The sequence below is a fragment of the Xyrauchen texanus genome, chromosome 33, assembly GCF_025860055.1.
Source record: "Xyrauchen texanus isolate HMW12.3.18 chromosome 33, RBS_HiC_50CHRs, whole genome shotgun sequence".
In the NCBI taxonomy this organism is placed as follows: Eukaryota; Metazoa; Chordata; class Actinopteri; order Cypriniformes; family Catostomidae; genus Xyrauchen; species Xyrauchen texanus.
Genome location: NC_068308.1, coordinates 13,210,125 through 13,237,711, shown reverse-complemented (window position 1 = coordinate 13,237,711; position 27,587 = coordinate 13,210,125). Strand labels below are relative to the sequence as shown.

Below are 27,587 nucleotides of genomic sequence, written 5' to 3'. Positions count from 1 at the left end.
GAATGGGAAACTTTTTTCAACAACTTATCAACTGTTTGAAGCCATCGACATTGACTCTTCTTTCTGTAAAAAGCTGTCCACAAGTCTACCCACAAGCCTTAAACATTTAAAGAAATCAAAAGGGGAAAACTATCCCATACTGTATCTATTTGTATTTTCGTATTTTTTTTTTTTGCCCAGGAGTGTAGATATCCATAAGCAAGTGTTTACTGCCTTGCTATTATTAAAATAAATAAAAGCACAATACAAACTGTGATGGTTCACTTCACATGTCAGTTTGAAACTAGTCTCAGCCTCAGACAGTATGCCCATAGACCACCCACAGTCTGTTCTGGAAACAAATCTGGAAAATGCTTTCTCGATCAACTCAGCGCAAATCAGTTGGTTGTTTTGATGGAAATTCCGTGAGCAGACAGGACGTTTTATCAGTCCGTCTGGAAGCCAAATTGTGTTCACAGGGTTCTGCATTGATAGAATGAGTGCTTTTGAGGACAAAATAAATCACAGAATTTTACCAGGTTAATGACATCAAATCTTTTAAAGTGTGAAAGAGCTGATGGGCAAGGAGGAGGTGAGAACTGGCTTGACAATGTTTAATGAAAAAATAAATGTAAAAGACACAAACAAACACATATGACTGACAGCTGCCCGCAAACGTCCTCTCTCTGTCGCACCACCAGCCGCAGTCGGCCTTTATCCCTCTCGGAGGCTTGATTAGCCTGATAAGGGACCGGGTGTGTAGAATCATGACCCGGCCCCACCCTCCGCCCTGTCACATTCCTCCCTCGTTCTCTCAGGCCAGGGAGCCCCCTAGCATGACGTACCCCCTTTCCTTGGGGGAGGGCCTGCCTTATACACTGTCTGCCGGCAGGTCATCCCTGCCTTCCTGAATCTGGGAGGGGACAGGGGGAGGGAAACAATAAAGAAAAAATAGGGGAGTACTCCCTGTAACAGTGCAAAAAAAATTTTGGGAGGAATCATTGGAATTGGTTAACACATAAACATGTAAGTAAATCCACTACTGAATGGCTTAAAAAAAGAAAATCCACCTTTTGAAGTGGCCCAGACAGGGTCCAGACCTTAACCAACTAGAGATGCTGTGGAATGACCTCAAGAGAGCTGTTAACACCAGACGTAATAAGAATATAGGTGAGCTGAAGCAGTTCTGTAAGGAAGGAAGAATGTAAGGAAGAATGGTCCAAAATTCCTTCTGAACATTGAGCTGGTATAATCCGCAACTATCGGAAATGCTTGGTTGAGGTTATTGCTATTGAATGAGGATCGATCAGTTAAGAAATCCAAGGGTTCACTTATATTTTCCACAGCCCTGTGAATGTTTAATGGGATGTGTTCAATAAAGACATGACAAATGATAATTGATTGTGTGTTAGCTTAAACACATTGTGTTTGTCTATATGTATAGTTACAGTGTGTAGTGATCTGACGTATCTACTCTCTTGGAGATATAATCAAACTTCCTCCATGCAGGTCTAAATTGAAACAATTTCCTGCACGCTGACCTCAAACAAAAAGAGCATTACCTATATAGGTCATTATGAAGCAACCTAAAAACTAGAGACACAACAGTAGGCCAATATGGCTGATTACAGAATCTACACATTTCATTATTAGTTTTGTGGCTACAGTAAATAAAGCATGACTCTCACCTGTGGATAAAAGTAATGTGCTTAATATTAATTTAAGTCAACAATCTGAAGATGAAGTTAGTTAACCATGTTGAATAAAGATAATTGATTGATATCTTACAGATTGTTTGTTGGTGACTCGAGTACAGGGACAAAACTCCAGTAATGAACCAGGTAGGAGACTATAAACACAGGGTCTACTATGAGATGAAACAATTCAAAACTATTTAGCTCTCCTAATTAGTCTTTTTCTTTATTTTTTTCCATTGTGACTTAGATATCAAATATGCTGCCATAGGAACCATTATTGGCCTTGTCTTTGCCATCATTTTTCTTGCAATAAAGATCTGCATGATCAAAAAACATGTGTTTGAGAATGAGCCATCAGTTAAGAACTGCTCTGTAAATCGAATTAAAAATAATATAGCTTTAATCAGTGTCAGTATCTTATTATGTAATATGAATATACATATATTTAATTTTGATTTTTTTAGAGGGATCACTAAGAAGGCCATCTGCACGGTAAGAACATTTAATATGCAGGTTATAAAACGATGCTGTTACTTTCCCCAAATGTGTTACTCTGCACGTCATAAAATTATGTTGTCTAAATTATAGGGCCTCTGATGTGGAGAGCAGGAGAGACTAACAACTTCTGAAGACAAACAAATGTCATGATATCAAACATATTATAAAGCTAACACCAAGGCAACATATTTTTTTGTAATTTATTTATTAACAAATGAAATTTGGCCTTAAAAAAAAGATAATTTCTTTCACATGTTGAGAGTAAAATACTTAACGTAAGTAAAATATATTCAGATTAAGTAATCCTGCATCAGGGACCATTTATATTACTGATAAATGGACCCTGATAAAATGGATACCTTAAATGCACTATAAGTCACTTTGGATAAAAGTGTCTGCCAATGCATACATGTAAATATCTGAATCATGTTTGTCAAGAGCACCTAAAAGATTCACACCAGCTTTTCATTTCATTAAATTTGAAACCTGTGGATTAATGAGCACCATCTAAATTTGAAACAATCAAATCTACATTCCAATGTATAACTAAACTCAGTATAGCATGTGTGTAATTGTTAAGCCAATAAACAATGAACATATTTCCAGACCTAGTACATGATTGTGTGAATTAAAGTCACCATTGGAGTTTTAGGGCTTATTCTTTTTGATTGAATACACAGATACTTAAGGCTGATAGGGACCCCTGACACTGGAATTTCCTTCTTTTTCAGAACCATAGACTAAGTTTTCTAAAACACTCAGGGTAGTCACGGGGTACATAAGCTCAAGACTGAATGCAAAGGCAGGGAACAAACAGACTTATAAAGGCCTAGACACAGGTGAAGGGAATGAGGGTTAACGAGCAGAGAGTTGAACAGGGTTGGGGCGTTGGTGCCATCTGCAGGAGTGGAGAGAACATGGCATGGACGGTTCAGGGAAAGCACCCCCTGCTGGTCTGGAGGGAATAGCAACCCAAAAAGGAGATCCTTTACACAGAGTGAGGATGTCTTAAAAAATAATGACAAATAGTTTTTTTTATCACTTAATGTCATACAAAGTTCAGTAAACATAAAAAAGCTACATCAATATTCGGTGTGACCACCTTTGAATTTAAAACAGCACCAAATCTCCTAGGTACACCTGGACACAGTTTTTCTTGATTGTTGGTTGATAGTATTTTCCAAGCTTCTTGGAGAATTTGCCACAGTTCTTCAATCTATTTAGGCTGTCTCCATTGCTTCGGTCTCTTTATGCACTCTCAGATTGACACAATGTTCAGTCTGGGCTTTGTGGGGGCCACTACATCTGTTGCAGGGCTCCCTGTTCTTCTATTCTAATCTTCTCTATTTGCAAAAGTAATGTTTGAGAGTCTAGCATTTATATTTCCTATTGACACACTAAAGCTGAAGATATAAAAAAACATATTAAGACAAATGCTTTTGTGAAACAACTAATGTGCCTAAGACTTTTGCACAGTATTGTAAATGCAGCATAAAAGTACTTAATATGACTCCATTGTATAAAAATGACATCTTCAGAAGTGATATGATGAAACAGATCGATATTTAAGTCCATTTGTATTATAATCTTTCACTTTCACATTCTTTTTTGTTTTTGGCGATTTGCATTATTTGTGCATATCTCCAACTACTGAGCATGGAGGAAAATGAATAGTAAAAAAGGACATAATTATTGATCTGTTTCAGATACAGATATAGTTTTTAACCACTGGAGTCATATAGATTAATTGTATGCTGCCTTCATATGTTTTTTGGACCTTCAAAGCTCTGGTAACCATTAACTTCCAATGTATAGACCTACAGAGATATGATTCTCTACTAAAAATCTCTATTTGTGTTCAGCAGAAGAATGTAAGTCATTCACATCTGGGATGGCATGAGGGTGAGTAAATGATGAGAGAATTTTCAGTTTGGGGTGAACTATCCCTTTAAAATATCAAGGTCAGGGGACAATGAAATCCTTCACTCAGGTAGATTCACTGTTAATGTAAACAGTGTATTCCAAACACTTGTACTATCATATGGGTTATGAGTACTCATATGGTCATATGGACCTCTTTTATGGTACTTTTTGTGAGTTTATGAAGTAGGGCTGCAACTAATGATTATTCGACTATTTGGCGATTATTGCAACGATTAATCATTAGCTCTTAACTGATAATTCAGCTTGTGTATTATAAAAATACCTCAGTGACAGTCATGGAATTAAATGTGAACAAATATTTGTATTAACTTTAATTCAGTAAAACATTTGAAGTGTTTTTATCTTGTTTTGCATTTACAATTGTCTAAAAATACTTAAAGCAACATACTTGAAAAGCCACTCAGCACACCCTGAATTCAAAGTCAGCGTCAATACTCCCTGAGCTACTCTTCCCCTAAGAGAATGTATCTTAAATATGCTGTAAGTCTATAAGTGTAAGTGCCAACAATTGTTTATTGTCTAGTAATTGTTTCAGCCCTTATATGAAGATATGTTTAATTTTGGGTGGGGGTGAACTGCCCTTTTAAGAAGCATGCAATGTCACACTTTATCCAGAGGAGGGCAGTCAGTTCTTTCCCGCTGTTGCACATGATTCCACCATCAGCTGGAAAACAGTCACCCATCTGTCTCAAGAACAACAGGGACCTTGAACACAAATACATCTTGATGGGCAAATGACTGAGTGTAATAAGGAAAATGTACATTTTTGAATAAATAAATCTAGTTCAGCACAGAGACAATCGTCTTATTAAGAGACTAGAAGTAGTTTGTGTGTTGTCCAAATCATCACATTTTTATAGTTTTTAATTAAGTATACCACTGCACATAAACAGAAGTGATGCTATAAATTATTTAATTGGTAAACTTTATAACAGGTTTACTCATTTTTGACTCAGAGAAAACTAGATTTCGCCCTTCTTCGCAGGAAATTGCAAATCTTTTATTGAGTGTAGTGTGTTGATCTATACATAAAGCGAGGAGAGAGGGGTGTTCACTAAGTAAAAACAGTGTGTGGCCTGTATCGGGTTACATATAGGGGAGGGGGGGGTGGTTGGAGTTGAGGAATTCACGGGTGCTTTTTTGTAAAGACATTTAACTGGAGTTGCGTGGAGCCCATCAGACTGGAAAATGAAGATCTCTCCAGTGGTAACAGCTCTCATGACTTGCGTCCTCTTCAAAAGTAAGTGCAATTGACTCTGGAACTAAAACTTATATAGCTAAAAAATCTCAGCCTATGTATTGTACGTCAATGGCTGCAAAGTGATTTATTTAATGCATGTTTCTTTTTAGATTTTTTATTATTATTTTAAGAAAAGGTGATGGACAATTTAATAGTTGAGAGTTTGAATAAATGCAGACAGTCATATAGGAGATAGACTAGATAACCTGTGCAATGTCCAAATCAGTCAAGGCATATGGCATACAATGGGGTCCAAATGTCTAAGACCACATTGAAAATCTGGGATTCTTTTACATTTAAACTTTGAAATAAACAGAAAATAAAATAAACACAAAATATTTACAATTCTGAACTACTACTTCTGTGTCATTTTTACCAGTGGTCAAATACATTTGGACCTTACTGTATGTACAAAATACTGTATGTTTAGCATAAAATTACATTTTATATTTAAGAATATGTTGTGGTTTCTGACTCTTCTTACACAAGTATAAAGGGAATGTCCTCAATTTCTGCAATTTGGAGAAAATTGGCTGTGTGTGTGTGTGTGTACGTGTATTTATATAAATGTGGTCACTTTGAGCCTATAACTAGCATTGCATCATCACTGAAAGAAGTGACACACCAGATGGTGGTTTCCTTCTTTTAAAAATATTATTACTGGCTGTGAAAAGTTGCAATTGTGAAAAATTGTAACCTTGTCACATAGAATCCCATTACTATATGTACATTTTTGCAAAATTATTTTCACATGGTTCGTTCGTAAAACAACAAGTACAAGTCATAAAAGTACAAATCATAAAACAACAGATTCATAAACACTTGCTCCACAAAGTTGCTTAAGCAACTGTGTTGACCATGTCACATTTGCCTTTTATGACACTATCGGTTAGGTTTAGGTTTAAGCTTTAGTATAGGGAGGTCGGTTTTGTTCATTTACAAATGGATAGAGCATTAACCATTAAAGGATAGTTCATCCAAAAATGAAATTTCTCTCATTTACTCACCTCAGTGAAGATTTTTAGAAGAATATTTCAGACCTGCAGGTCCATACAATGCAAAAGAATGATGACCAGACCTTTAAAGCTCCAAAAATCTCCTATATGCAGCATGAGACTCCAGTGGTTAAATTAATATCTTCTGATAGGTGTGGGTGAGAAACACATTCATATGTAAGTCCCTTTTAACATAAATCTTTTGTTAACATTCACTTTTAACATTCACTTTCTTCTTTTGTTTTTTGGCAATTTGCATTCTATGTGCATATTGCCACCTATTGGTCAGGGGTGGTTAAAGGTGGAGATTTGTAGAAAAAGAGGACTTAATTATTGATCTGTTTCTCACCCACGCATATCATATCGCTCCAGAAGACATGTATTAACCGCTGGAGTCTAATGGATTACTTTTATTCTGCCTTTATGTGATGTTTGAAGATTCAAAGTCTGGTCACCATTCACGTGCATTGTATGGACCTGCAGAGCTGAAATATTCTTCTAAAAATCTTCATTTGTGTTCTTCAGAGGAAAGAAATTCCTACAAATCTGGGATGCATGATCCATTTTGGGGTGAACAATCCCTTTAATAACCTCATCTCTTTGGGAAAAATTTTATTTTACTTGCAAATATGTCACATTATTTTCATGAAATCAGGCCGACAAATTAACAAAAAACAAGAAATGTTTTAAAAACAGAGACTTGTATTTTACATTAACAGAAACACATTGTTTTTCTCCTTTCCATTATTTCTGGGGACTTGTGCCTGTATCCACCCAAATAATGTTCCCCAGATGGGCTGCCAAAGAGAACTCATTAAGCAGACGCAGCAAAATCTGGAAATACTCTCACTTTTAATTTCACAGAAAGGCATTGCTTCACATTTTGTGATGCAACGTTTGAAGGCGAATGTCTGACATACACAAGCCATGACCGAGACAATTGCTGTATCTAAAAGTGAAGGTAGGTAGGTAGGCAACAAGAATCATTGACTGACTGGGCAGCGAGACAGCAAGGCAGCTGCCTTAATTTTCTGACACAACCATTGAACAAGAAATTGGTTCATTTCTAAATATGCTGTATTCAGTTAACATTTAGCTCAGAAAAGTGTTCTTATCACCTGTAAGACTTGATTCTGAAGGTAAAGTGTGTCATCTCTGTGCCAGTAAAATCACCAAATAGAAATGCAAAAAAAGAAAATGTTGTTTTTTTGTTCTGTCCCAAACTCATGCCACTGGTGGAGCAAGTGTTGTTATGTCCAGCCCAGTCCAGCCACTCAAACAAACAGATTGCAATTCTATCTAGAGTCACTACACACTTCACCTTTGAATTTTGCATTGCTTTCTGAATATATGATTTTGCCGATTTGTCATTTTTGATTCCAGATATGTGCTCCGCTATCAATGTCACAGTCACTCCTTCTCCATTCATATTGGTGGCAGAGGGGAATAATGTCACCTTGTCCTGTAAGGTGACCCAGCGGCGTAGGTCGGCAAGTCTGCCCGTTGTGCGCTGGATGTTCCTGCCTGAGTGGGGAGAAGAGGAGCTACTAGTGGCCAGGGTTAACATGCGTAGGGCAAAGTTCTATGGAAACTATACCAAGAGCTTCAGCAAGCCCAAAATGAAGCTGACAGTGGTGAAACAGGGCAAGATATTTAACCTCCTCATCTTGAACATCACAGAACAGGACAGGGGTCTTTACAGCTGCAGGGTCCATGAGTTTAAAAAGCATCAGGAACGTTGGAAAGCGTCAACCAACAGCTCAGCATCCACACAGCTAAGAGGTGAGAGATTTATCTAACTTACTATTCTATATCTTGTTGAAAAGACAAGCATTGCTGGTCACAATATATGTTGGTCACTGGCATGCAGGGCTGGACTGGGAAGAGAAATCGGCCTGGGATTTTGCATAGCAACTGGCCCAAAACTTGAGTGTGTGTGTTTGGGGGGGGTGGGGGGTGGGGGGGGGGGGAGGCATTTACTGCATGTTGCGGTGCCGTTTTGTGGTGCGTTAAGCATAACGTGCCGGCTTATTTTAGCTTATCGTGGCCCAATTCTCCCGATGGCCAGTCTGCCCCTGATTGGCCGCAAACTGTGTCGGCCCACCGGGAAAATGCCCGGTATGCCAGATTACAAGTCCAGCCCTGCTGGCATGGGATGCTGCTGTGCTGGTCACCCCAACCAGGCATCTTATCTAGCTTAACAAGCCAGACTTCTTTGGTTCACCAACTTTACCAGAAAGACCATGTAGGAAATCCTTTGGAGAACCTCTTGGCACCCTTTAAAGCAGTCTAAAATATCCTATTTATGAGCTTATAGAACTTCAAGTTATATTTAAGAACTCAAAACATTTTCCTTATGTTGGAGGTACTGAAGGAACCGTTGACAGTGTTTAGAGTTCTTGTAGGAACTAAGAGAGAAGGGGCTTCTGCACCATCACACCATACGTGTTAAGTATTACAAACGTGATTGTAATGAAATCTTATTAAGATCATGCTGGAGTAACCGAATTATTTTATGACATCATTATTCAGTGGAATTGGTAGGGGGAGGATGATGAGCCTGAATGTTGTTTTTCACAACAAAGGATTTTGGGATTTGGACCATCACTCTTAATAATATAGTTGGTCACTACAAATGGGAAGACTAAATAAAAGCCAGGAGAAAATGCTATCTAGAACTATCTACCAAGGTTTTGTGTGAAACTTTGAATAAATACTGTATAATTATAAATACAAGTTCATGTATTATTATTATTTTGGTCAACCTGCTCTCTGGATATAAGAACCGTTCATAAATAAAAATTAAAAAACAGTTTTGTCAACCTTAACCCCAAATAATTCTTCTAGAATCTTTATATTTTTACAATAATGCTGGTCCACCAGCTAGACCAGAATCAAAACAGCATCAACCAGCCTTGATCTGCATATAAATATATCCAGGCCTTGAATTGTCTTTTCAGCAGCATATACTGCTATGGGTGCTTTTTTTGAGCGTTTATTTCGTCTAGACTCTTAAAGTGTCCCAAGTGTTGAGGCATCTGCCAAAAAACTCCACAGAAACTCCTTCAGTATCGTATGTGCTAGATTTTCCATTAAACACATGTGGGAAATGTGATCTAATATTTATGTGTTATGGATCTGTCTTTTGGCAGTCACAAATGAGTTAGACTATGTCGCAGGGAGACAACAAAGTGAAGACTGGCGTAGTGTCAGTATTGACCCTGGCGGCAGAATTACGTTTTCCTCCACTAACTTACTGTACAGAAAGACATGCGCACAGACATAGAGGCCTGACAGACTATGACTCCCTGGATCCTAGATAAAATAAGCCCAGACAATGTGTTTGAATGTGTGTGTGTGTGTGTGAAGGGGATCATGGCTAAACAGCAAGAAAGTGATGAAGACAGTGTCTGAGAAGGCAAAGGAAAAAAGCGACTTGACTACAGATCAACTTGATCAGTGTTTTAAAAATAAGAGGTCCGACCCCTAAAAGGGGCACCAGAGATCGCTGTGGATGGGCATCCCCTTGCCTACCCTATGAAATCAAATTTTGACTTTTTGTGTTTTAAGTCCATTTCTATTAGCTCTGAGGCCAGTTATATGATAGTGTCCTCCAGTAAATCACCAAAAATGACAATGAAAGACAATGTCTCCTCCCACTAATATCACCAGTCACAAATTAACAGTAGCAAGTAGCAGATGGCTATTTAAAAATGATGAGACCTTCAATACAGAATGTACAACCCAAGTTCCTCCTTCGTTAGGAAATATGTCAACACAGGAAAGAAACATTTTGGTTACGTTTGTAACCTCGGAACCCTAAGATGAAGGGAACAAGACATTGCGTCATGATGACGCATATGGGAAATTCTTTTCCGAAAACCTAGTTGAAACCCTCCAACAATAACACCAATCCTAAAATTGGCCATCGTATTTAAGCCCCGCCATTTTAGGCACAAAGCTTTCTGGAATGTAAGTGGGCGTGCAAACATCATTCCTCAGAATTGTCTTACTGAGGGACAAAGAGCACATCGCTCGCACCTCAAAAAACTCTGAGTCTGTAGTGCAGCCAGCTTACATTGTGTCTTGTTCCCTTCATCTCAGGGAACCAAGGTTACATACGTAACCGAGAAGTTCCCTTACGATTCAGTTCACTCGACAATGTGTCATGCTGATGCATATGAGAAAATGAGTCCCATCACGCCACACTTCATGACATAACCCTCCCAGAGAGGGATACCGAAGCATAATACTCGAAAGAGCATGATGCCACAGTCCTGTGGGGTATGAGTATGCTGCAAGTTAAAAACCATCATGGTGAGCCAGGAGGGGAACACTTAGAATGGATATATGAACTATAGTCATATAGTAAGAATGAACCCCTACACGAACCCAGTCAGGACGGAAATTGTATTAAGGAAAATTTCAATAGTCTGAATGCAGTTGTATAAATTTACGGGGAGCCAGAACTTAAAAAGGGCAGAAGTAATGTTCGGCCAATGAAATAGCAAGCGTTCTATACCGAGAGGACTTGCGAAGAGACAGACATTATGTCTAGGTTGTAAAACCTTACAAATGTGTTTTGAGAAGACTTCAAATCATATGTCTTGTAAGGACACACCATTCGTCTATGCCGATGAAGAGGCCATGCCTCTAGTTAAGTGTGCTTTAACACCAATTGGGCAATTCAAAATTGGATGAGGGCGCGTCAGCTTGCTCACTAGATGAGACCGAGCGCCACTCACCACCGGGAAGCGTTGTGCACAGTACTTATTCATTTAGGACCATTTACAGTCTCTGATGCTGCGAGGGTCATGCCATCATCATCATCATCATTAGACCGCCAAACGTAATGAGGTCCCGTGCTCCAACAGAGGACAGGAGCTTGTCACCCATATAACATATAGGCGAAGCTGCTTCAAGAGAAGATCGAGAGGCTCGCAGGGCTTGCGCCAGCATGAGATCCAACTCTGATTCATCTAGCTCAGCTCATGTGATCCCTCTGGAGTCATAAAAGGGGGAGAGTACAAGAGGAGGAATTGTCCCTCAGAACGAGGTCAATCAAAGAGCAAAGCGTCTTGAGACTAATGCTCTCACATTGAGGGCAAAATTCCTCCATAAGAGCTACTTCGGAGTGGCCGCAACCCAAGCAACGAACACAGCTCTCATGACAGTCTGACAAATGGATGTGCCACTTGGAATACTTGCGGAACGACGTAGATACGTAGATGCAAGTGGCTCTTTTCTGGTATAAACTGTATATACACACAATATCAACAATAAGCATATAAGGATACAATACTCCTGCCGAAGCGCTGAGGAGAATCAGGATGCTGAAGCGTTCCTTTCACCAGCGAATTGTCAAGTGACGAGGCTGAGTAAATGTTCGCCGGAACACTGCAGGGGAGCAGAGAGTCTTCTCCTTGCTGTGAAGATCCCGCCCACTGACTCCTGTATGTTGATGGTGAAGTTGTTGTAGGCTTCTAGACGAGAGGTGCTTGCAGTCTTGAAGGAAAAAAATTCTAAGGAATGGTGTTTGCACACAAACATATATACCGGACAGCTTCGCGCCTAAAAGTGCAGGGCTTAAACACCATAGCCAATCTTAGGATTGCCATTGTTGTAGAAGGGTTTCAACTAGGTCATCGGAAAATGGATTTCCCATATGCATCAGCATGATGCAATGGCGAGTGAACTGAATTGGAAGGGAACTGCACTTATCGAGTGAATTCAAGACATTTGATGTCTTTAATTTTAGATGTGTAAAACATTTTTTCAAAATGTTTATTTTCAAAAAGGAACTAAAATCTTCTTCCCTGCAATTTCACATGTTAGAAGGAAAGTAGGATACATTTTGATTTCATGGTCACTTCAAAAAGGCTGAAACACTGAATTACAGTAGATGGCAATCAGTCAGCATCTGGTGTGATGTCATCTAATGCCACTTTAATAAAATGTATGACCCCATCCAGTATAATATATGGTTTGGTACTTGAATTAAGCATTACTTGATCCCTTCTGATGGGGCTATCATTTACATAAGACAAAAAGATTAGGAAGCACTGTTCTAAACAACATAAACTTTTCATTTTAGCTCATCAAACCAAATACAGTAAGTGAAGTAGTGCTAAAACCAGGCCATACCACTAAGCCCAAACTCTCTGTTCCCTAGAAAAGGATTTTCCACTGAGAGTATTTTCAAGAAGAACCACTAAACCGAAGAGCATCTGTCATGTAAGGGAGGATATGGTGAATATTTAAATGCACAGTAGCAAAGAGAGAGAGAGGAGGGAACACTGACCCTGTTTATGGGTTCTAAGATGCTGTAGGGAGATGTTTTGAACCTCTCTTTTCAGATTGTGCTGTGAAAGACAGAAATAAAGCCTTCATTGAGTGAACTGGTGAATTCTCCATCTGTCATTGTGGAAAAAAGCATAGATTTGAGTTAAAGCTGAAAAGTATTTATTTTATTTATTTGTTTTATATTTTTAGAATACTTTCTCCTATCCCAGATTACTATGCAGAGACAACAATGAGCAAGCCATTTGTAGGTTGATTTTTCCACTGTGGCTAAGGATGGGAATTGTAAGGTTCTGGTTACAATTCCATTCCTCGATTGTGGTTCCTTAACAGGTCCTTTAAAATGTATTCAGGAATAAATTCTTGCCAATATTGTTTACACAGAATTTTAAGTTAAATTATTTTCTTAATTCATCAATTTTGATAAAATAACACTAATTATAACAAAACTCCTAATGTCTTTCTTTAAACTGCATTGTCATTTAAACAACCATTTAGCAATTACACTGATTGAAGTCTCACAAACTTTAAGTACATAACACAGTTATAGTTCTTGGTTCATTTTGAGTCCTATGACAAAATAAATGACTTGCAGTTTAGTAAGTTTTTCATTCACTGTAAAGAAGTAGTAAAGGATTAGTATAGCTGTATGTTTTGCAGTGCACATTTAAAAGAACTGGCTCATAAGAGTCATTTGTACTGGAATTGGAATACCCTGGTCAAGGTGTATGTTTCGGGCTGTAGATTTATAAGAACCGGCTCATAAGAGTAATTAATTCGTGAATCAGATGACCCTGATCAGCTGTATGTTTTGTTTTATAGATTCAAAAGTACTGGCTCATAAGAGTCATTTGTTCAGGAATCAGACAACACTGGTTACACTGTCTGTTTTGGGCTTTAGATTCAAAAGAACTGGCTCATATGAGACTCTGACTCAGATGAAACTCTGGCCTCGTGTCACAAAAGCATAATAAGCCTAGGTAGTACTTGAAAATCATTGAAGATCTACAAGTGCTCTGGAGTAATCCCGCAAAAATATGTCATAGTGTGTCATTTTTTTTTTTTTTTGTTTGCGTTATAGACAAATAACATTCTATATCTTAAAAACATATAAAAAAAAAAATTAAGTAACTTTTATTTTGTTTTTAGATATTTACATTTTGCTGGACACCCACACCCGTATCCACACCCAGCAATCAAAACATGTTCTGTGCTGTACTCTATTGTGCTGGGAGTTCAGGCCTCTGGTGTACAGCCACTCTCTTAAATAGCATTTAAAGTGCATCCTTGCACATTCATTTTTAATGTAGCTTTGGGAAAAGTTACAAAAAGAAATAAAAACATTCATAAAATCGCTCTTAGAAAACACGCTCAACTCCTAAGATCAATCATTATTGGGAAATGGGGCCCTGGTCAATCTGTATTCTTTGCACAGTAGATTCAAAAGAACCCCCTCGTGAGAGTAATTTGTTCGGGAATCACACTACCCTGGTGACACTGTATGTTTCGGGCTGTAGATTCAAAAGAATCCACTCATAAGAGTAATTAATTCAGGAATCGGACTACACTGGTTACGCTGGATTTTTTTGCACTGCTGATTTAGAAGCGGTGTTACAGTGCCACAGAAAGGTATTTCAATAAACACTGTCAAATTATTTTACTACGGTGCAGCGTAAAACACATATTCGAGGAAAGTCATGAAAATGGTTTTGTTTCAGTTTTTTCAGTTCTCAGTTCCCAACCCTACCTGTGACTATGTAGAACATTGCTTTCTTTATTTGAACAGCTCAACTACGGCAACATTGGCTTAACCAATGGCCAATATCTGTTTGCCGGCCAATGGAAGATGCAGGGAGTGTCCAGGAAACTAGTTTGATCATTATCCGTACAATAATGTACATTACATTATCATTATCTGTTTGGCTACACTAGAGGCACAGTAACTGGTCCTGATAAATTAAAAGGCACTCAACCATTATATCTTTGTGAATGTTATAGAGTGTGATCATTCAAACTGAAAATATAGAGGAAATTGTTGTTCACATTTACTTTCACAACTTTTGTAATAAACTTTTATACATTCACTTCAATCATTATTGTGCTGTAGAATGTGCTGTTGCCGTGCAGTGCCATAATTAATACTATATGTCAATTTATGCAGCTGTTCTATTGAAACATGCATCTATTCATGCATATTCTGAGGTTCCTTTTAGGCATTAACAAAAAATAAAAGTATTTTGGCAGAGGGCATCATGCACAGCAACACAAGCTCTATGTAAACCAGGATTTTGTATCTGGCACTTTTTGTTCAGATTTTAGCCCTATGACTCAAAAGAGCTTCTGTCCCTCCCAAGATCTGTCATGCATGAACAAGAGCTCCAAAAATAAGCACATTACTGCAGGAGACATGAATGGAGAAATAAATAGTAGTCAATGTGCAAGCAGAAAAAGCTATATGCAGAAGACATTTCAAGTATGGTTAATAAGCCATTAAGTTGTGCATATCCAACTGGAAATGCCATACATGTTCTAAATTCTAAATCTGTCTTGAAGGCACTGTACTAGATACTCTATAGGACAAAAAAAAACTATAGTTAAAGATCCCATGGAACAAAATATCCAAGTTTTGTGGCTATTAATTCATGTCCGTTAGCTTTGCAGCCATCTACAGTATATGCTAGTGTACTCCCAAATTTTGACAAAATCCCCTTTATACACATTTAAAACACACAGACTCTCTTTTATGGGAAAACAGACCAAAACATACTGATGACTCACACTGCACTCGTTCATTTTGTCCAATCAAATGCTCTCTAGAATGAGAAAGTTACCTCCTGCTAATACCACCTGCCTAGCAATAGCGAGCAGCAAATCATGTTAATAGCTGTGACATGAATTAAAGGCAATTGGCTGTTTGAAAAAAGGGTTGAGACCTTTAATATGTCACTCCCAACTTAATTTTTCAAAAGGAAATAAGTTAACACAGGAAAGAAAGCACTGATCAAGCCCGTTCATCAGGACTTTAAATACAACTCAAATAAGCTAGTCATACATGATTAGCACACGATTGACACAAAACTTGCGACATATTCCCATCCGATTCCTCCACTGTTTCCTGTCCTCTCTTTACTGTTATACTGTAAATTAAATGGTAAAAAGGCCAATAATAAATTACAATAATAAATTAGAATAATAATAGTAATAAAATTTTTATCACCCACACACTATAACTACAGTATAGAGAATGTTATCAAAAGGATAGTTCTAATCCTGGATGCTGACTGCTCAATATAGTGTTCCTGTTGTGCTAAAATACACAATATAATACTAGCTTTAACACAAAACCCCAGTTTACCATTTCATTGCACAGCACACATAGTGGCTTGTATTTTTTGTTGCATAGCAGTGTTCTGTTAGGCCTATGTCAGTGATTATATTCCATCAGAATAATTCCATATAATTAATTTGCTTAATAATATAATATTTTAATGAACATTGTGTTCTTAATCTTTTCATTATGTAGTAATCATTGTATAAAAGCAGTGATGCACTCAAGGTCGAGCTATAGTGTTAACATACTCATGACGTGCCTTTTAGCTATAACTACATTAACAATATAGCATGGCCTCTTGTACCTACACTGCTGCCAAAGAAATCAACACAGGATGGTGAATTAAATTTTGCTCTTTAGTGGTTGTTGCATACCCAAATAGGTGGTAAAACTTCCTCGGCAGCCGAGACAGCTATGTTTGTAGTAGCAGCTAGCCGTTCAGTCATCAGCTGCTACCGTGGTTATGGGTATTTCAGGGCATCACAGTGGGTGTTAGTCACCACAAACTATGGACAGAACAGGCACATATCCAGAGAGGGATAGCCTCACTGCCGTCATCCCATACTCAGTTTCTCTCAAATTAACTTGATTTAACTGTATGTGTTGTGTTATTACATGGGTTTGGAGCCACAGTGATGAGTGTGCAATTCTCTCTTCTTCCTCTCACAGTCCATGTTCGCCCAGCTGCAAGACCAAAGGAAGAACTCTGGAGTCTGTTTGAAGGTAAGCCACAGAACTGTGTTCACCCATATTGTCTTGAATTAAAAAGAAACATGCTGAACATGTTATTCCAATTTAGTGATTAGTCTGTAGAAATGGAATGACACACAGCTTTTCCTAAAGGAACAGTTTACCCACAAATACAATTCTGTCATTATTTACCAACCTTGTATCATTCCAACCTCCTATGACTTGCTTTCTTCTGTGGAACACAAAAGGCAAATCTTTAAAAAATATTATAGTTGGTCCATATAATCAGTATATAAAATGAATGGGGACTAGGGCTGTCAAACTCCGTAATGACAAAAACCACCATACAAATATCATAAAAGTAGTCAATATGACACACGGAGTCTTGCTTCTGCTAGACCATACACAGACATGCTGAGTTAGCATGTGGACATGCTGGTGCACAATTAAACAAAACACAAGACATGCTGCATCGAGCATGTATGACATGCTGCTGCACATATAAACATACATACAATGCCCCAACAAAGCAGGGATGCTGCACAAATGCATAACACAAACACAAAACATAACCCCCAACCCAGCATATCTATCGCCAAGACTTGTGTACTGCTGCTGCTCTGAAGAGCCATGAGCACCGAGTCTATGCTAGTTAGGTGTACCTTGTCCACTTGTCGAATGGCTTAAAACTAATTAACAATATATATATATATATATATGTGTGTGTATTTGCCTGCAATGGCTCAAATGGCTAGTGACCTGATTCATAATGTGTACCTGAACCTTGAAAGCTCAGAGCTTATTTAACTAGTGACTTAGCCTGTCCATGTGTAGATTTATTTAAATGAATGACCTAAGATAGCTTTGTGTACCAGCCAGATTTGGCTAAGGCTTACCTTGTTAAAGGCATACTTCTCTGTGTCATGGCAAAAGCATACCTTACTGTGAAAGATGTTAGAAGAAAATCCCCAGTAACCACCTGAGCAAATAAAATTTTCAGAGAAAAACTCTCACAGCGCTCTGCCTAATATTTGCAGAAAATCCAGTTACTTTGCAAAGTGAGATTATGCAAGTTGGCTACCCGAATACATGTCAAAGAACCAATCAGCTTACACCATGCAAGCCGATTGGCTTACCATGCCGCATGTGAGCAAGCCGATTGGCTTACAGGTAACAAATGAAAAGAATCTATCAGCTTGCACCACACAGAGTTACATAGCTGAACTTTAGTCATTTTAGTCAACAATAATGTGCAACTATTTCATTAACTGCATTTATTTTTATGAATCGTTTCTCTTCATTTCCATGATATGATGAATCGATACAAAACGATGAGTTTATATAGACTTTGCTGTAATGTTTTGTATATTTTCTGTGCAGTGAGTGTGGTGTCACATTTACCTGTTGAACATTCGCTTGTGTCCATTGGAGTAGATCTGCATGAGGTGTCTTTTTCCTTGTGTGTTTCAGATGTGTATTTGTGTGCAGTACTGGTTTGTTGTGTTGGGCTCTTGTGCATGTGCATGTTCACTGTAGCTGTGAGCTGTCAGTGTCTGCAGAGGAAGAGACGTTTAAAAGGTATGAACCTACATATTGCTGTTACTGACTTAATGTAGCCTGATAAATCATTTCTGAATAAGTTATAGAGTGCAATTAACATGCATGCTGGTATATGTATACATTTGATATACATACATACAAAAGATATGGGGGTTGGACTGTTTTCAATGCCCCTGTTACAACTTCTAATGACCATCTAATGTGACATCTTAAATCTTTGTATTTGCTCTTTTTTTGTTAGAAAACTATCATTTGGTCAAGAGCTCACAGAACAGGTGAGAAGCATGGAAAGAATGGGGGATACAATTGTAATTGCAAGGCAGAAGTTGAACTGTCCTCACAAAGTGGAATTGTGTCTATTTGTGTTCAGCTCAGGGGAGACAGTCACTAGTGTTGTGAGCCTATCCCCAGCTATTCCCAAAAAAGAGAGAAAGTACAAGAAAAAGAAAATCATGGAGCAGCCAGACATACCACCAGAGATACCAGCTAAAGGTAACATTCCCAAAGCAATCCCTAGAAATAGCTCACACACTCTGAGGCAGTGTGCAAAATGGTTTGCTGTTATCAGTGTTATGAATGTATGTAACACTATACATTTTTAGAGATCATAAACAACATCCACTGAAAAAAAAATTTTTGACTCAAAATATGTACTTCATGTGGCAACACCTAAATTAACTGGTTTGATTTAAGTCAGAAATATCTTTTGACATCACATAATTAATTAGATTATGTAGCAAAAGCTCATTAAGCTTACCATTGCAGGTTGACACTATTTACAGTGTATTCATTGTCTTATTTATATGGCAAATATAAACTAGATATGTAAAGGTGTCAGGACAAACTTTGATGTTGGCTTGACAAAGCCTTGTCTGAAAGTTTAAACTAGTTTGAAAGGTTTAAAGTTTGATGATTACACCATACAAACATTACAGTAAGACAAATAGCTAGCTAAATCAACATGTAATAACTGAAATATTCCATTTTAGTCCCTATTGCAGACAAAATCCGAAAGCCAAAGCTTTTAAAACCTCAACCCAGGAAATTCATTTTGGTAAGTTACTTGTATGTTCACTATTTGTATTTGTATTGCCAGTTCATGTATTTGATCATTTTAGTCCAAATTAAACAGTATTCACAACAAGTTTTCTTCAGTAATGTGACATATTTCAGAGTGTAACAGGTTATTAGACAAGAAACAAAATTTAGGGCAATGCTTAAGAAGAACTAAATAATTAAAAGTGTTTTTATGATAGGTGGTTGGAGGGGAGGGCTTCAAAAATAGTGGGGGAATGGTGACATCAGCTAAAATGGGAAGTAATTCAGAGGCAAAACGAGTTTTGATAATTAAGGCAAATATTTTTTTTATTTGGAATGCATGACGTATGCTCAATAAGACAAGAAATGTGGTAAATAGGGTGAATTTTGATAACATTTTTACTTTAATATTTACTGTAATTGAACTCTTCACTTATCTATTTCCTACTGTTCCTGTTCCTGAACCAACAGCCCAAAATTGCTGAGGAGAGCCTAACATATGCTGAACTTGAACTGATAAAGCCACTGCCCGATGCCAAAACTGCAATGACAGGAACTGTATATGCTCAAATACTATTTGAAGATAAGCCAGTCTAGCATTGTACCATTTTCTTGGTAAAAAATATTATTTATAATAAGTCGTCACTGTGTTTTTCTAATAGCACATGTTTTTTACATGCAACTTACATTATACATATTGTATATCTATATTCTTTTTATCTGTACTAACTTTGTATCAGTGACTCTCCAAATTGTTTCATATTTACATGTAATATATATGTAAAACAGGACACTAAGCAAATCTACAATAGACAGATCATTTTAGTCTGATAAGTCTATGAAAATGGTTAATAACCGAGAGCTCAACCAGTCTCAGAAAAAGAGAGAAAAAAAAACACTCCTGTTATCAAACACACCTTTTAAACTGTGTATTAACTCCCTGAATTAATTCCCTATTCCAAATGTGTCCAGATTGGTTAAAGGATTAGTTCACCCAAAAATTTACATTCAGTCATTGTTTCCTCACCCCTGTGTTGTTATAACCCCATATGACTGTGAAGAGGAAGGCGGGGCCGGCCCCCAATCAGGCTAATTAGCCGAGGAAGGGGATAAGGTCGAGTCGTATGCGGCTGTTTGGGAGAGAGAGAGAGCCACACGCGGCTGCCGTGCGTGTTTATGTTTGTGTCTTTTTAAGTTTTCATTAAACATTATTTGGACTGTTAAACCGGTTCCTGCCTCCTCCTTGCCCATTTGAAATCCTGTTACATTGGTTCTGGAGCCCGGGAAGGAGGAGGGATGCACTGTTGTGGAGTCCATGCCACTGCCATCCGCCGAAAGGAGCAGCCGCGGCCGTCCATCTGGGGACGGAGGAGTCGCTGACGGCACCTCGACACGGAGGAACGGCAGCCGTCTGCGAGGGGTGGCTCACTGTCGGCCACAATCCGCGAGGGGAGGCTCTGCCAGGGGTGGAGGGCATCATCCAAAAGGGGAAGAGGTGCTCACTGCCGGCTGCTTGAACGCTGAGGGGCGTTCCATCCACCAATGGTCAGAGGACTCGCTGCTGTCCACCCGGGACGAGTGGCTGTCATCCACCAGTGGTCGGAGGACTCGCTGCTGTCCGCCCAGGATGAGTGGCTGTCATCTGCCAGAAGTTGGAGGAGTGGTCGAGAACCAGACAACGTTGTGTCTGGGAACCGGCGAGCAATTTTTTTGTTTTTCCTATCTCTCTCTCTCACTGTCACTCCACCTTGCCCTTTCCCTCTCCTCTTTTCCCTCCCCTTGTCTCCCTCCCAGGTCTGGAAAAGGTACGGCCGGTGGGGCGACACCACCCCCCCGGAAAGGGGAGGGTGGGGGTGCGTCGTGCCGGGGGTTCCGCGGCCTAAGGCAAAGGAGGGAGGAGTGTGACGATAAGGGCGGGGTGGGGCCGGGCCGTGAGTGCGCATGGCCAGCCCCCAATCAGGCTAATCAGCCGAGGAGGGGGATAAGGCTGAGCCGGATGCGGCAGTTCGAGAGAGAGACTGTTCATCCAGTTCCCGCCTCTTCCTTGCCCATTTTAAACACTGTTACAATTGCTTTCTATCTTTCTCCTAACTCAAAGGGAGAAATTGTGAAATAATGTTGATCTCAGTGATATCATACAATGGCAGCTTAAAGTGACCACCTCTTCAAGCTTCAAAAGGACAAAAAATATAATTCAGAAGTCTAATAAATGATTCCATGAGACTCAAGATTGTTATGAAAGCATACGATAAGGTTTGGAGTTAAATAAACCGAAATCTAATTTAGTAAAAATATAACTTTATACATATGTAACTTTTACACATAACTTTAAATTTGTAGAATTCACTTAGGCCTGTTTGTTTTCTTCTCTTTATTTTGGCTTCTTGGATTTACACATTCTAACAGAGGGGCATCACTCCATCACACTGAGAGTGGCTGTGCCATTCTCACAAACTTTCAATGTGCAAAAAAGTTCTTTAACTGTGAAATTAAAAGGGTTCTTCTAACCGCATTGAGCACAATGAGAGCCTGCTGCCTTCACCACTAACAAGAACCATCTGTGAATTCAGTACAGAAACCCTATACTCAACACATGCAAAACATCACTATCTACTTCCAAGTATTTCTCTTCTGTATCACTCTGTTTTGTATATGTACTGTACATTAAAAAAATATGTATATATGTATGAAAGTGCATTACTGAAACTCTGGCTGCTCTTTCTGTTCATGTGCAATGCAAAATTCACATTCTTTAACTTGTCCAATTTCTTTGGTTGTTTGGTGTGTGCGTGTGTGTGCATGTGTGTGCGCGTGTGTGCGCGTGCATGTGTGTGTCGGCGTGTTTATGTGGTTTACGAGGACAATTTTTTAGGTTACAAACTGGTAATTACAAGGGTATTATGCTATAAATGTGATTTATGAGGACATTTCTAGTGTCCCCATAAATTAAATAGCTTAAAAAACATCTTAAACAATGTTTTATTGAAAACGTAAAAATGCAGAAAGTTTTCTGTGAGGGTTAGGTTTAGGGGTTGTGTTAGGTTTAGGGGATAGAATCTATAGTGTGTACAGTGTAAAAATCATTATGTCTACGGAAAGTCCTCATAATGATAGGTAGACCAACGTCTGTGTGTGTGTGTGTGTGTGTGTGTGTGTGTGTGTGTGTGTGTGTGTGTGTGTGTGTGTGTGTGTGTGTGTGTGTGTGTGTGTGTGTGTGATTGTGATTGTGGACATTCAAATTGTGATCTGTAGGATTATACAAAAATGGGAGGTCTTGCTCTGAAGTCAATGCTTGAAAAATGAAAGTGGTACTGTGGCCAGAGGTGGGATGTCTTCCTTGTCCATAAAACCCTTGAGAGAGAAAAAGATCAATTTATTTGCAGTCTAGTCACATTAAAATTGTAGTTGGTGAATAAGAATGATGAGAAGTTGTCCTTTATGCTCAAGTAATGATATTTCATCATTCTAGCAAACACAACCTAGCCACTAAATGCAATTTAATTGTGGTTATAACAGTATGTCATGTACACTTCTGGTCAAAATTGTGGACTCACCCACTATGTTTGCAGTGCCAAGGGTTCATTAACTGCAGCTATTTATTATATATAATTTTCGGGTGTGTATCAGCTGCATGTCCAATGCTTGTCGCTGTCTGAAACCGCCACCTATCCACTATATATTGCACTATTTCGGGTGTCCATCATTTTGTAGGAGTTTTCGAATTCTGAGTGAGCCACTCGTTCCCTACTTTTGTTCACTCGTTCTTACCCACAATGCACTTTAATTTCGAGTGTACGTTCGATGCGATGGTTAATTGCCTATAATCCATGTGGGGAAGATGTACGAGCTGGGAGTTTAACGCTTCATTCAATTCTGCAATTATTTATTTCATGCTGAATGTATTGTTACTTTTTGATAAATCATTACGTTATTAAAATAACATAATAAAATATAGTGATGTAAAACATACAGATACATTTTAAACTGTACTCTTTATTTATATTTATAAGGAATTTTGCCATTGAGCTGAAGAATTCTTTGTTTTCTAAATAATTTACTGAGGTGATATTATTTTAACTCAGGAGACTAACAAGTAAGGTCCAAGTATTGTAAAAGTTCATATATGATGTTGTCTCTGAAAGAGCCCCAGAGCTCTGATGCTCGGTGTATACGTCAGCGTCCGAATTCACTCACTCATTTCGTTCGCTCACTGCTGAGATATAGTGCACTAACTGCCATTCAATAAATATAGTGAATGATTTCGGACACTACATATGTTTGCCAGTTGGCAAGTGCCACAAACACACTGGACTAAGCAGCTGCAACGACTGACAAAATCTTATCTTATAGATCAGTCAGTTTTCAACGCAGTCGGAGGAAGAAAAAAAATCGGAACACTCTCCGGTAATAAAACCTTTGGACTGTCGGAGTAAGATTTGTATCGGTATGAATAGCTGCATCGTAATCCACTGTTACCATACAAAAGCTCATTCAGAACTAACTTTTGTACCAAAAAAAAAATGGATTTGAGTGAACAGGTCTTAATTCTTTTTGTGCATGTGCAGTTAAAGTGCAGGTATATATGAATTTCTTTCGAGAATTACGTCTATTTAATGACTGACAGAATCAGATATGATTTTATTTGATCTGTACCATTGTTTGATCTAAAATTGAATCAGTTCAATTTGAATTAATAGTAAATCTGAGTTAAGTCTACTTGCATAAATACTTGCATCCTAAATAGTTTTATATGGACACCAAGTTAATTGAACTTGATTACATTAGTTTCGAAGACGTCATTACTCAGTTCAATTGAGGGAACGAGTATACTCAATCAAATGAGTAGAGTCAGTCTATCAAATGTTTTAGAAAGTTTTAGATAGCACACTCTGTGCATTTTCACATCCAACTGCATGAGGTACCACCTGAAACACTTGTTAAACTGTGATGATGGAGTTACCATGTGTGCTGGACACTTATTGGCTACTTTTCACGATCCAGTTCAACATCTATCTCAAAAACCAAATTGTCCAAATTCATCCTTTATATTTGTCTTCAACAAATTCAAGAATTTAAGCATAAGGTTTTAACAAAAGATCTTGACAGATAAATTCAGTCAAGTGTGTCCAAACATTTGACTGGTTGTGTACATGGTTGTGCAGCTAATAGTACATCCATGTTTTATAACAACGGATTTATCCTATCAAGGCGTAGCAGCCCTGGGGACAATCTAAACCCATACCTAGTCCAAATGGTTGGATTTATATACAAGATTCATTGCATTTTGTTATTTGCACTGATTGAGTGACCATCCAGCCAATCACAGGTGAGTTTCATGAGCCGAAGCAACACTTACTTAATAGGCCGTCGGTCAGACAGTCTAATCAACACAGCTCTGTTCATTTCTACAGTTTCTTTCAACAATGCTCATTTATCCATGTTTTTTATCGGCTTTGATGTTGATCTAAATGAATAATCTAGAGATGAAGAACACACAAAGGAGAGTTATTTTATTTTTTACTTTATTTTTGCAGCTAATTTAGCAAAATTTTGCAATTAATATGAAATATTTGAATATTAAAATTCTGCAAATACAAATGTATAATACTTATATATTAATATATACTGCAATATTAATGCGAGCCACCTACTGACACCCACACTTTTAAAATGACTGCTGCTATGCCCCTGGATCCTATGGCTCAGTAATTGTTTCTAACAGCTTTTGAAGGCTTAACATATTGTAACTTGCAAAAAAAGATTCAGTCATGGTTCTATACAAGCCAAGCTACAATTATAATCTTAGTATGCTGTATGCAAACAGTGTTTTTCTTCTGACACATTTTGGTAAACCTGTTTGAACTGCATGACTTATTATTTGTTTGCAACTGGTGATTTACACATGTTGCAATCTGAAAAACTTGTGTGTCCAGCAAATAAAAAGGTGGTGACCATACAAAATCTATTTTTGGCTACTTTATTATATTTCATCAAATGAAGAAGAAAAACATTGCTTCTATTGTTTCAAAATGCCCTAAGTCAGCCTTAAATATGTTTAAGCCTGAAGGACATGCCAAAAGAGTGAAAGAGTACACTAAAATGACATTTGTGTTTGGATTACCTCATAAATGAAAGGTTTCCATTTTTTTAACCATCGGATGAGTCTCAGACGAGATTCTTTGAACGGCATCCAGGTAAACATTTATGAAGTAGGTCAACTGAGGCTTGCATGTGCCCCACCTACGACATGCTAAAAAAACTGAGCAAAACCACATCCTTGACTCTTTATACAAGCTGACTTCCATTTGCCAGTTTTCCAGAGAATGTCGCAAAACATATAATTCCATTTCACAAATTTTCATTTTTTTAAGATTTAAAGGGATGATACAAACAGAAACAAATTAATCACAAAACAAGAGATACAAACAATTTACTAATTTGAGAATGAAGAATTAATCATTTTTGAAGTCATGTACATTATTAAGCTTGTTTGACAACAGTTAAAGGTGAGGACAATCCTGTAACTGACACTGTAAAACAGCATCAGATAGCAAAGGCTCTTGGAGGAAGATCTTATGTGTAGTAACAGGAGACAGACAGATGTAACATAATAACACTGAGCATGTGTTCAGAATGTATTCAGCACAATCTGCAGACCCTCTCCACAGTGATTCAGCCAATCAAAACAAATAAAAGAGTGCATCAGTGTCCAGCCACTTTTTCAACAGTCTTTGTTCTGAAAGGCTTTTATTTTTTTTGTTTGTTTTTATTAGTCCCATATGGGATTTCATAAAATCCTTCACAAAAGAGTTCTAAGTCATGAACCAAACCAACCAGCTTCGAGGTGAATCACAAGATCACAAACTTTGATTTGACTTGAAAATCAAAAAGACGAAGGTACACGAAAGTGTGTGTATGTATTTAATGAGGGAATGAACTGCTGTACAATTCCATGACACATTGCAAATCAAATATAATTATGAAAATATATAAAACGATTGATTTAAAGTTGTTGATTTTAAGTGTAGGATCAATATATTTAAATTCTATTGCAAAGTATACTATACAAATATATTATTTTGAGAGGGAGTGGTTGGTTGCTGCTGGTAAATTCAAGATTGAATTGCTGGGAAGTGTATTTCTTTCACCAGATATTCTGCTATTAAACACGATTTATAAAAAATGAAGAAAAATTGTGGACTGGTGGCTTTACAATCATATAAAATTGAGAGCTCAATGCTCAATCACACATCAGAACTTGCAGTAGGTTTGTCTTAAAGGTTTATCATTATTTTCGTTAAGTGATCGTTTATAATCAATTCCTCTATGGAAAAAATACATGGATTTTTGACATCTATGATAACACACATATATCTGTCTAACTCTGGGCAAAAGAATGTAGAAAAGACAATAGATCTGTGGCATGGGGGTGGGGGTGGGGATGAGGGGGGTCATGTGTCTATCTGCAGGAGAGGGAAAGCAGTAAGGCTCGTCACCTGGGCTGTAATCACTCTAACATCTGTCGTTATAGTGTTGGCAGAGGGAGACCTTATAAGGCACGCCAGCGCGTCAGAGTGGGAGAGAGAGTGACAGCGGAGAGTGTTGTCTATTAATGCTATATTGTAGTGAGAAACACCAAGACTATTCTGTTTATGTTTGGCCACTAAAAGCCCTTTTATGTTAAAGTTTTGTGTGACCCTGAATGAGTAAATAATAATACTCACGTAGATAGTTTACTGCCTCCTGATTCCTCCATTGCCAACGAACATAAATCCTTCACAGTGGTGCCGAAAACCTGGCTTTGGTGGAGAATGGTGTTATGGAGTCTGTAGTCTTCAAGTCGTGAGCATCCAGCAAAATCAACACCAAGCCCTCACGGACATACGCCTGGAGCAGGAACAGAGTTTCCAATCCTGCTCCAGGCACAAGCAGAGGACCGTCAGGTGCTCCAAAGCCTAGTTGGCAGAGAGGGGGCTGGTGCTGCGACCTCCCTGAAGCCCACCCCACCCATGGCCCTGATGAAGATAGGCGCAGCTTGTGGCACAACAACTTCCCACCACCAGCCTCCTCGACTACCAACACTAAAAGAAGGCCATCCAGCAATGGGTGGGTCATAGCCCCGAGCAGAGTCAGCAGCTCTTTAGATCCCTGAGCATCGGGAGGCACGCCCACCCGTTTGCTTTTACCCAACAGCTAGCAGAGGCAAACCATGGTGCCATGGAGGTTGTCAATCTGGTGGTACAGGAACATTTATTCTCCCAAATTCCTCAAGGAATGTCAGAGTGCCACCGCCCGGGGTCGCTGGAAGAGGCCAT

The 27,587-nt window shown here is 38.4% G+C and overlaps 1 protein-coding gene across 1 annotated transcript; it reads left to right on the top strand.

Moving 5' to 3' along the window:
• Nucleotides 1-5,228: 5,228 nt before the first annotated feature.
• Nucleotides 5,229-22,338, top strand: LOC127626987 (V-set and transmembrane domain-containing protein 4-like). Its single transcript, XM_052103166.1, has 8 exons — nt 5,229-5,358; nt 7,737-8,135; nt 16,654-16,707; nt 18,145-18,252; nt 18,476-18,509; nt 18,605-18,726; nt 19,224-19,288; nt 19,744-22,338. Exons 1-8 carry the CDS (start codon nt 5,307-5,309, stop codon nt 19,867-19,869), a joined length of 960 nt encoding a protein of 319 aa, XP_051959126.1. The 5' UTR covers nt 5,229-5,306; the 3' UTR covers nt 19,870-22,338.
• Nucleotides 22,339-27,587: the final 5,249 nt, after the last annotated feature.

Excerpts from the sequence above, each read along its gene's own strand:
- LOC127626987 (XM_052103166.1), top strand. The coding sequence starts at position 5,307 with ATGAAGATCTCTCCAGTGGTAACAGCTCTCATGACTTGCGTCCTCTTC. Across the intron at positions 8,136-16,653 it reads AGCATCCACACAGCTAAGAG|TCCATGTTCGCCCAGCTGCA; the intron begins GTGAGAGATTTA and ends TTCCTCTCACAG. Across the intron at positions 18,510-18,604 it reads GTCAAGAGCTCACAGAACAG|CTCAGGGGAGACAGTCACTA; the intron begins GTGAGAAGCATG and ends ATTTGTGTTCAG.